Source organism: Canis lupus, chromosome 13 (assembly GCF_003254725.2).
Source record: "Canis lupus dingo isolate Sandy chromosome 13, ASM325472v2, whole genome shotgun sequence".
NCBI classification, from domain to species: Eukaryota; Metazoa; Chordata; class Mammalia; order Carnivora; family Canidae; genus Canis; species Canis lupus.
The window spans coordinates 18,699,664-18,710,693 of NC_064255.1; the positions used below are offsets into that span (position 1 = coordinate 18,699,664).

Here is an 11,030-nt window from a genome sequence, read left to right on the forward strand (position 1 = left end):
AGAGATGGAGACAAGCACAGAAACAGTAACGTCACTGTTACTCAATGAGTTCAGAGATGGAACGAAAAGCACAGGTGCCAGGCCAACAGAGAGGACAAAATCTATCCCAGCATGGAGGACTTGACAGATGTCCTGGAGGCAGCAAAGCATGACCTGATACTTATCAGATGAATTCATTTTCAATTTCCAATTGTTTTAGTATGGAGCTCCTTATCCAGGAGCATTTATAGCAGATGGTAGAGTGGATATGTACTGTTTTGCCTGTCATGCTTGTTTTCTTCTCAAAGAATAATCCCTTCTTTCCTAGGGAACTATTCTTCACCCCATTCCAACTGTGTGGTGTTAGCTAATCCCCATTCCTCATCTTTCTTGTCTCCTTCAATTAACCCAGGGTGAGCTCATCCAACTCCTCTCCTGGAACTTTCCAAACTGAGCCAAGAGAGAGGGACATTCCTTCTGCAGTGATAAGGTTGCAATGTAAGAGGCTAGGGAGACTTTTAGGTTGATACTTCCCTTATATGGAGAAGCTGGTCTGTGGTGGGACAGAGTAAAGCTGACACCCAGAAGAGCAGTGAGAACAGATGGAGAGATGGAGTCTTGATAGCTCCAAGGCCCTGATCCTAGTGGCCTCTGAGGCCTAGTAGCACCTTTCCCAGCAGTTATATGTGAAATACCGCAGCTTCCCTCCGGAAGTCGTCTTGCTGAAGCTAGTTCCAGTTTGGTTTCTATGGGTTGCAACCAAGAGGCTCACATTAGCCGTGACTTCCTGACATTTTCAACCTTATCTTGAATTCACATTTTTCCTCTCATCTTCCCCCTTTCCAAGAAGAGTCAGCTGAGCCTCAATGCTGCCGATTTCTCCTTATTCTGGCTATCCATACTTTGAAAACCCGGCCAATATTCTTGCTTCCCCATTAGCTATGCTTCTAGTTGTTCCATACCTATAGGTTTCCCAAAGTCAGCTCCCTTTCCAAAATACAGTGAAAAGCTGTCTACCAAGAGCCCTCACCAGAGAATCCAACTCAGTAGGTCAAGAGTGGGTCTAAGAATCTGCACTTAAAAAAAAAATACACCTTGGTTGATTCTGATGTGCACCTGAGTGGGCCAGATGCACTAGGCCAGATGATCCATGGAGCTTGTCAACTTGAAGGATACGTGAGTGTCCTACGCATGGCACAGATTAGCTGTTCAATTTCTTGTCAAGCTTGGAGTCCTGCTGAGTCCGGTTTACCTCAAAGGAAGCAGAATGATTGCAGGCTTGGAACTACCTAATAGCAGTCTCAAGTTGCTCAGAGAACTCTCCTGAAGGGGCTGGGGATGACTTCACCATGGGGAACAGGCATTGCAAGGGCAGGCCTGGCCCCTTACGCAAGCTGTCTTTGCTTTCCTTCGTGTCAGAGACGGATGATGTAGAGAGAATTTGTTTCTTTTTCAAGTCTAGCGTTACATCACAAGACTGTATAATTTTTCTTATAAAGTGTCTTTCCAACGTGGCTATCCTCGGAGGAGCTGGGCCTAGTTACCCCAGAGGCAGCAGCAAAGTTGAAGTAGGGGAGAAATTTTCTTTTAATCCCTCAAGCAATATCACCTTTGGAGCAGCAAAACTGCTCTCATTCTCATGAGAGATGACAAGCGCTTCACTGCAATTTTTAAAACACGGATGCCACCTGAGAGAGAGATTTGCTGGAAGGGGTCAGCCAAGGAAAGCAAATACCTCCCCGCTTCTTACCTAACTCACTGACCTTTGGACAGTGGCTGAGCTGAACCTGCCTCACCAACTCTCAGAGGCTCTTGGATTCTGACATGTGCTGCGTGACGTTAGACATGGTACAACAGGTGTTTCAAGACTTTTTTTTTTTTTTTCTATCAGGAAGAAAGCTCATATTTAACTCAGGCTCTTACATTTTCATTGTATAATGTTTTCACTTTATTTCTTCCAAGCCCAAGGAATCGCTTCGGTTTTTGTTTAGTTTGTTTGTTTTAAGAACCAGTAGGGAGTTGGAGTGATTAGAATCAAAGCAACGTTGCCATTTGGCCAACGGCATCCCCCATCGTGGCGCTGGGACGCTTTGCTTTTTGCTTTTGCCTGCTCTTTTCTTGCTTTTCCCCTCCACGTTCCTTCTTCTCTCTGCTCCCCTCCCCCCTAGCCCCTCCCCCCCCACACACACATCCAAAGAGTGCCCTAAACGGTGACAAACTTGCACGTGCTTCCCTTCTGACTAAGCCCCCGGGCCTCTCGCCAGGCCCCCGCAGATGGCCCCAACCTGCAGGCGCCCCCCGAGGACAGCCCCGCGCCCGCAGCCCCGCGCGCAGCGGGTGGGGCGCCCCGGGGTCCGGTCCCGGGGGAAGGCGAAGCGGCTTCCAGGAGCAAACGGGCGTTTCCTTCCCACGCGCTCGGGCGCCCCTGGGTCCCCGCCGCGCGACTCCACCCTGCCCCTCCCGGCGCTCCGGGAAGAGCCAGTCGCCACACACAGGCACACGCAGGCCCCGGGCCGCGCCCTAAGGAGAGCGGCACCCACGGCCAATTGCCATGGCAACCCCGGGGTTCGTTCCATTCCCCACCCAGCGCGCCCCCCGCCCCCGCCTGCCCCGCAGCCAACCGGCTCGAGCGCGTCCGGCGAGCGCGCTATAAGAGCTCCGCGGGGGCCGCCGGGGACCAGAGGCGCGCGCCCGACCTGCAGGGGGCTTGTTCGCTGCAAGCGCGAGGGCAAAGCCTGACCATGCAGAGCGTGCGCGGGGTGCCCAGGCGGTGCTTTGGCCTGGCCTTCCTGCTGCTCCAGGTCCTGGGACAGGTGAGCGGCTCGGCCCTGCGGGGCAGCGCGCGATCGCGCCTCCCACGGTCGCCGCTGAGAGCTTCCCCCTTCCTGTCCCGCCCGCGCCAGGTCGCCGCCGCCCAGCGCTGTCCCACCCAGTGTCCGGCCCGGTGCGCCCCGACGCCGCCGGCCTGCGCCCCCGGGGTGCGAGCCGTGCTGGACGACTGCTCCTGCTGCCTGGTGTGCGCCCGCCAGCGCGGCGAGAGCTGCTCCCCGCTGCAGCCCTGCGAGGAGAGCCGCGGCCTCTTCTGCGACCGCAGAGCGGACCCCAGCGCGGGAGGCGGCATCTGCATGGGTAACCCCGGCCCCCGCGCCGCCTGCCCCTCGGCCCCTCTCCTTCCCCCTTCCCAGAGGGCGAGGTGCAAATGGTAACAGCGGCGAGGGTGCCGCAGGTGGTGCTGTGCGCGGGCAAGGTCTGGGCGGGTGGAGGTGAGGGGCGCTCGTGGCTTTGGGAGCCCGGAGAGGAAAGCGGCCGGCAAAGGTGAGACGCCTTCATCCCTCGCCTCCTGAGAGTGGAGTCCGGATAGCTGGGGAGCAGAGCCGACTTTAGGGCCAGTGAAATCATTTCCTTTGGACATTTCCAAGGGGATGCTCGCGGGGGCGATGGAACCTTGGGCTTACTCCCAAGCTCACAGTTCCCCCACCTGCCGCCCAGCAGGTTTGTTTGCACACCTGTAACGGTCCTATTTGAGCTAAAGCAACCCCTGCTCTCCTGGGACGACTGTGTAACCCCAGTCTGGGCTGTGAATAAAAGAAAATGCAGGAAACCAGCCCATTCAGGCTGGTGAAAGGTAATGGATGGAGATCATCTTTCCACGTGATGCCCCGTTAGTTGGAGGCCGCCCCTGTCTTCTCTAAGTTAGTGGTGATTGTTGTGCTGGAATGCCAAGCACCCCTTCCAGATTTGACCTACTTGGTGAATATGCAATGCACTTTTTTCTTTTTAATTCTAAGCTGCTGGAGTAGGAGGATCGAAAGAGGTTCTAGAAAAATGACTTTATCATTGGGAACAACAGCTGTGGCACCTGGGGAGTGTCACTTCTTGGTCATGCACCTCCTCCTCATCTGTAAAATAAGTGGCAGGAGCAGATGGCCTTCACGCTTTCTTCTTGCTCTCAGAGGCCTCCGTGAGGACCGCTCTCTGCCAGAGATAGAGAAGAAACAGATCACTTCAACGGGAAAAAGGAGGATCTGGGGTTTGCATGTAGCTTGCGTAGCTTCTCCACCACACTCCATCCCTGATTTTGCTCTCTGCCCCTTCCCTCTCTGCCTTGCTTCCCCAATGCTCTAGCGGTAGAAGGAGACAACTGTGTGTTTGATGGGGTCATTTACCAAAGCGGGGAGACCTTCCAGCCAAGCTGCAAATACCAGTGCGCCTGCAGAGATGGGCAGATTGGCTGTGTGCCTCGCTGTGGAGAGGACCTGCTCCTGCCCCAGCCTGATTGCCCAGCTCCAAGAAAAGTTGAAGTGCCCGGGGAGTGCTGCGAAAAGTGGATCTGTGACTCAAATGAGAAGGGAGAGTTGGGAGGCCTTGCCCTTCCAGGTAAGAGACTCAGGATACCTGAAAGTGATCACTGCACAGGTTAAATGCAGGCACAAGGCATGTGTGCTGTGTCGGATTTGCGATGAGAAACTGGCCTCCGTTCCTGGCCATTCAGTTGTGGATTCCAGATTGCCCACTGAGATCAAACGCATCACATGTGTGAATCCTAGCCAAGTTATTGAAGTATGCACAGTTTCTCCTAAAGAGAACCTGCTGCATTCAGTGGTTCTTTTGAGCAAGGGAACTGACTTAGTCCTATTGCAGGACTACTGTTTATATTTTAGTCCATCCCACCTGACCCTTATTAACATCACAGAGGTAAAAGTAAAAAGAAATCATTCTTTTCCAGATTCTGTGTATTGCCCATGTGCTTTCAAGATCAGCCTCCCTAGAGAATGCTACAGGTGTCACAGAGAAATGCCACCTTCCCGATTGATGCTGTAGAAAGGGCCAAGGATCTTTGTTTTGCTTTCCTTTTTGTTTTATCTTATAAAGGAAATAGCTTTTTGAAAAAAAAAAATTCAAGAGCCAGTAGAGAATATTTTAGAAGCCATGAACCAGCCAGATTATTTATGCTGGCAGTAAGCAGAGCTTTACAGCTTTCCTGAGGTCAGAAATTATCAGCTATGCCTTACAGATAGGAAAACTGCCATGTAGAACAGAAGTGCCCCAAGCCATACATATTAAACATTGAGACAGAACTTTGTGTAATCAAAGTCCAAGTGTCTATATCCCAAGAATCCAAACAACCAGTTTCACCTCCCTTGAGCAAAGTATTGCCTTCCTCACTCTTTTGAGTCCGTAGGTTCTAATTGCTCATCCAACTAAAATTTCATCATGATCCTTTCTCTGTATAAAATCACGTTTTATAGCTTATGGAATGGTTGTTGATGCTATTATACTGTTCTACGTTCTTCAAACTGCTGGACTTCTTAAAGATAGGGTCTCCCAAGCTTCTTCAGGACAAGGTGGACAGCCATTCCACAAAGAATTTCTGGAAGGCCTACAGTGTGCCAGCATTGTGCCACCTCTTTAGAGTTTATAAATACCGAGGTCCAGTTCTGGCCCCTGAGAGCACCAGAGTTTGTTTATTTTTTATTTTTAAAGATTTTATTCATTTATTCATGAGAGACACACAGAGAGAGGCAGAGACACAGGTAGAGGGAGAAGCAGGCTTCCTGCAGGGAGCCTGAGGCAGGACTCTATCCCAGGACCCTGGGATCACGTCCTGAGTCAAAGGCAGACACTCAACCACTGAGCAACCCAGGCGCCGCAGGAGCACCTGAGTTTAGTGGGTACAGAATTGAATGAGGCCCTCTTTCCAATGATGGTTGAAAGGATCATTTGGCAGTCCTCGTGTTTTACGCAACGTGGCTGCTTTTGTTTGTCTGCCCCATAGCCTACAGGACAGAAGCCACGCTAGGAGTTGCAGTCTCTGACTCCGGCATCAACTGCATCGAACAGACCACAGAGTGGAGCGCATGTTCCAAGAGCTGTGGCATGGGTTTTTCCACCCGGGTCACCAACAGAAATCCACAGTGTGAAATGGTGAAGCAGACTCGGCTCTGCATGGTGCGGCCCTGTGAACAAGAACACCAGCAACCAGCAGATAAGGTAGGAGCCTAGAGACAGCCTCCCATCCTTGAGGAGGTAGCTTTGCCTCATGGACGTCTGGGCTCTAGAAAGTCATTGTGACACGGTGACACTAGTTGACTCAGACATCAGCTCTAGCTGGGAGTGAATCCCAGAGAAAAGGCAGACAAGTTCCTGCAGTGAGTGGACTCACCTTCTTTTTTTCTCTTTCATGTTTTGAATTATCCCAAGCAACTCACGGCAGGTCCACAGGTAGAGGGAGGAGCCAGCAACTCTAATAGTGTCCCTAGTCGAGATGGTCTGGCAAATCCCATTCCATTCCTGGAAAAAAACTGGCTGCTCAGTTGCCAAGCAGAGTTGATTTCAGAGAGTTCATTTCTGACCTCATTTTTTTTTTTTTTTTCACCCTTAGGCTTGCTCGCTCAACCCTCAGTGCCCAACATCCTACCTGGTCCATATTGTGTGCTTGATAAACAATTGTTGATAAATAAATGAATGGATGTCTGGGAATTATTTTCAGTATTTTAAAAAGTCTAGTGGGAATAGTACATTTGCCAGCATAAGGCGATATGTGCCAAATAAAATAGCACATTTCTTTCCCTTTTTGCTGGAAGTGTATCAACTCAGTGTGTTAACACTGACTATAAGGCATGCGGATCAGAAGCTCTGATTGGTTCCTGATGACATCAGAGGCCTTGTTACTGGAGCCCTAGATCAGATAAATGCAATACCCAACCAAATTGAACCATTATATGGAAATTTGTACAAACCCAAGGCCAAAATAGTGTCTAATGATGAAAAATATACATATCTCTACACTGAGGCAATATCACCTAATGCTTAAGGGTGTGACTCTAGATAGAGCCCGACAACCTAAATCCTGGCTTACACATGAACGAGCTGTGGGATCTGGATGACTTTTCTTAGCCTCTAAGCCTCAATTTCTTCTCCCATATAATGAGGCTATTGACAGTACCTACCTCAAAGTTGTCATGAGGATTAAACAGAATGAATTTACAAAGTGGCTGGGCAGAGATTACTCTATTAACATTAGGCAGCGTTTCTATTTATTGCTAAAATACGTCTCCAGCAATCATATTAGTTGTATGGCTATATAGCTATATGACTTTTGGGGATCCATCCTAATTATGTTTCTTCCACCAATTTTGAAAGAATACATAGAAACATCTTATCCCTAAAATTATGTGCTAGAAGGTGCACCTCCCCACTCTTAGGGGAATTATATCATACATGTAGTACAGTTATGTAGGTTCACCCACAAAGCCACCTCTCTGCCTCTCTCTCTCTCTCTCTCTCTCTCCTTCTCTCTCTAGATATCTCTGTTCCCATCTCTCTACTTCCCTTAGTCTCTCTTTCTCTCTCTCTCTCTCTCTCTCTCTCTCTCTCATACACACACACACACACACTCACATGCAGATGTTGCTGACCTTGTGCCTTTTTGTGGACATTGGCAAGAATATAGGTTACACATTAAATATGAAAAAGGAAGAAACAAGAGGCCCTTAATATTGTTAAGAACACATTTACTTCTTTATTAAATAAGGCTTTTTCATGCCATGCCTCTAAAATTTTGCTTTTTCTATTGTTTCTTTTGACAAAATTCTTACATTCTTTTGTGTAACTTGCACCCAGTTTTATAAGGGGAGATATTATATTTGTTACTTACATACATTTCATAAAGATTCCAAAATTTATTTGGCATCTAGGGAGATACTAGCATAATAATCATAGCTTCCTAACATGAAGAGTTGCTTAAATGTCAGCCAGTGCTTCTCAAAGTGTGGCTCCCCAAACCAGCATTGTCATCTAAGAACTTGTTAGAAATGCACATTATTGGGGCCCAAATCAGACCTACTGAATCAGAAACTCTGAGTGTAAGGCCCAACAATCTGTGTTTTAGCAAACCTTCTAGAGGATTCTGATGTATAGTAAAGTTTGAGAGCCACTGATTTAAGAGAATCCCAAGGCTCATGACTCCACAGCTGTGGGCTGTGCCTAGGAAAGTGAAAAGCAGGAGACTTATGGCAAATTAGTGGGTCAAGAAATCTTGTTTTTAATTAATTAATTTTTTAAAGATTGTATTTATTTATTCATGAGAGACACACAGAGAGAGAGAGGGAGAGGCAGAGACACAGGCAGAGGGAGAAGCAGGCTCCACGCAGGAAGTCCGATGCAGGACTCAATCCCGAGACTCCAGGATCACGCCCCTGGCTGAAGGCAGGCCCCAAACCGCTGAGCCACCCAGGGATCCCTGTGGGTAAAGAAATCTAAGTGGGAAATAAACAGAGTCAATGCTGTGCTGAATTATCAATATGAGGGTCCCTCATCAACTATTACTAATGGCATATTGAATAAATTCTCTACTTATATGCATTCATTGGAAAATAATCTTAAATCCCACTTTCATTCCCGAGGTTATGGTATAATAGAAGGCATGAGCTTGTGTCAGACATTCAATAATTAGGTGTTTCTGGTGACTTTGGGCCTTTGAGACTCCCATTTACTAATCTGTGAAACTTGCACAGTTGTTCCTTACATAAATAATCGATCCTTGTAGGAGCAAATATTGCTAAGAATGTTAAGTGAATTAATGTCTGAAAAGTATGTGAAGCATTAGTAGGTATGCAATGCTGCCAGGTATATTCCCTTTCTCTTTATAATGCCTAAGGATACATTGGCTAAAACAACACCAAAACCTGTCCCAGTGCCTTGAAAAATATAGCTTTATATATATATAAATATATATATTATATTTATATAATATAAATAATATTTATATTATATAAATATAATTACCCTTGGAGGAGTGGTAGCCATTCCATGATCTCTCCTTTTCTTCTTTCTCAGAAAGGAAAAAAGTGTCTTCGTACCACAAAGTCACTCAAAGCCATCCACCTGCAGTTCAAGAACTGCACTAGCCTGCACACTTATAAGCCCAGGTTCTGTGGGGTCTGTAGTGATGGCCGATGCTGCACTCCCCACAACACCAAAACCATCCAGGTGGAGTTCCAGTGTTCCCCAGGTCAGATCATCAAGAAACCAGTGATGGTCATTGGGACCTGCACCTGTCACAGCAACTGTCCTCATAACCGTGAGGCCTTCCTCCAAGAGTTAAAGCCAAACACCAGCAGAGGGGAAATGTAACATGTATTCCTTGAGAAGCATACCCATGGAGGCAAACTGTAGCTACCCACCATCAAATGAATATAAGAAAATTAAGAAGAATTATTATTTTACCCCTGAGTCCTATGTATTTTCTGTGGTCATTTAAGGTCAGTTATATCTGTCTTTTTTTTTAAATGAAAGATATGATTAACTGTAAACTTGAAATCAAGGTAAGCTCAGGATAGTACTTAGGGATGACTTACTTTTCTGTGGTATTGACTACAAATGAAAATTTGTATAAATTTAAGAAATCAGATACATGTTTTACTGTGTATTCTATCACATTACACTCATCTTATTTTGTTATACACTAGTGCAATATCAAGAAAATGTCACTGTCATGAATGTCACAGTGAAATTCAATATCATACTGAACATGTCATGAGAATATTTTGCCATACAGTGAAGTTTGATTTAAGGGATCTCTGTTGAACTCTCTTTTTGAGTGGCTCAACTCTGAACTTCCAGGTTCAAGATCTGAGGAAATGTGTAGCTCTTCAGTTTGAAATCCAGAGACTATTAGTCTTCTGTTTCATTGCACACTAGGAAACAGACTGTATCTACAGGAATGGAATGTTTGTTAGCTAAGTGGACTGGTGTGATAAACTTGCTCCATTGCAGACAAGTTGACTCCTTTCCAAAGAAAGAAGCTAAACAGAAAACTCCCCCTAATACAGAGAGGACCAGGCCTGTCAGCCCTCATACATTTCTATATGCTGGAGGCTGTTGGGGCTTATGCTTTTTCATTCAGAAGAAGCAGAACACATCAGCAGAGATTTTCTTCATCTTTCTGATGAGTAAACTGGGGCTCAAAGCACCTGATTACAACCTTTGATTACTTTCAAATGTGCTGGTCTTAGATTTGGAAAATAAGAACAACATCAACATGACTGTGGTGGTAAAATACCACAAATTTTATGGGAGTTCAGAATTATTGTAGACATGCCCAAAACTTATCCTTGGGCCCTAATTATGCAAACTCATGAACAAGATACATGTGTATTCATATGTGTATCTAATGTGTCAAGCTATAAGGCTGCAAACTTAAATGTATACATTCTTTTAATGTCACCACATGTGTTCAGCTTTTCTCTTTTAAAGTATTTATATATAAGTTATACATTTTTTAAATATTCTTTTTACTTTCTCTATTTGTCAGACATCACTAAATAAACATGATTTTATCAATGTGTGACTCTGCTATTACTTATGTGCTTATGAGTTGCTTGTTGAAAATATGAATAATGGATGGATCTAGAGGGTATAATGCTAAGTGGAATAAGTCAGAGAGAGAAAGACAAATGCCTTATGGTTTCACTCATATGTGTAATTTAAGAAACAAAACAAACAAAAAAAGAGACAAACAAAAGAAACCAGACTCTTAAATACAGAGAGCAAACTGGTGGTTTTCAGCAGGGAGGTGAGTAGGGAGTAGGTGAAATAGAGAGAAGGGAGTAAGAGTACACTTCTCATGATGAGCACTGAGTAATGTATAGAAAACGGTCTCACTGTACCCCTGAAACTAATATAATGCTTTATGTTAATCATACTTTCAAATAAAAAAGAAAATATAAATAAAATTAAATAAAATAAAAATTAAAATTTACAAATTAAATCAGACACCAAGTGACAGCATCTATTGAAAACAAAGCAGATATTTTTGGAGGAGCTTCCAATTTCTTATCAGAAGGGAAACAAAATTTGTCCAATTGTCCTATGAAGTAAGCACTCCTTTCCATTTCACAGAGGAGGAAACTTCAAAATTTTTAAACAAATGGTTTAAAAGGCAATTCTTTTTGATTTAGATGATCTCTATTGCCAAGGTCTCAGATAGTTTCCACTATCAGATAGTTTACTGAAGCCAACATCTCTAGCCCTGATATGTTTTTCTGGAC

At 45.6% G+C, this 11,030-nt stretch overlaps 1 protein-coding gene across 1 annotated transcript; it reads left to right on the forward strand.

The window, feature by feature from the left end:
* The first annotated feature begins 1,853 nt into the window (after positions 1-1,853).
* Positions 1,854-10,323, forward strand: CCN3 (cellular communication network factor 3). Its single transcript, XM_025450839.3, has 5 exons — positions 1,854-2,792; positions 2,883-3,108; positions 4,105-4,356; positions 5,756-5,970; positions 8,818-10,323. Exons 1-5 carry the CDS (start codon positions 2,721-2,723, stop codon positions 9,112-9,114), a joined length of 1,062 nt encoding a protein of 353 aa, XP_025306624.1. The 5' UTR covers positions 1,854-2,720; the 3' UTR covers positions 9,115-10,323.
* The last annotated feature ends 707 nt before the right edge of the window (positions 10,324-11,030 follow it).

What these genes read in the sequence shown, in the direction of transcription:
- CCN3 (XM_025450839.3), top strand. Translation starts at nt 2,721, where the DNA reads ATGCAGAGCGTGCGCGGGGTGCCCAGGCGGTGCTTTGGCCTGGCCTTC. An exon ending in TGCTCCAGGTCCTGGGACAG is followed by an intron (nt 2,793 to 2,882) that starts GTGAGCGGCTCG and finishes CGCCCGCGCCAG; the next exon opens with GTCGCCGCCGCCCAGCGCTG. An exon ending in GGGAGGCGGCATCTGCATGG is followed by an intron (nt 3,109 to 4,104) that starts GTAACCCCGGCC and finishes CCAATGCTCTAG; the next exon opens with CGGTAGAAGGAGACAACTGT.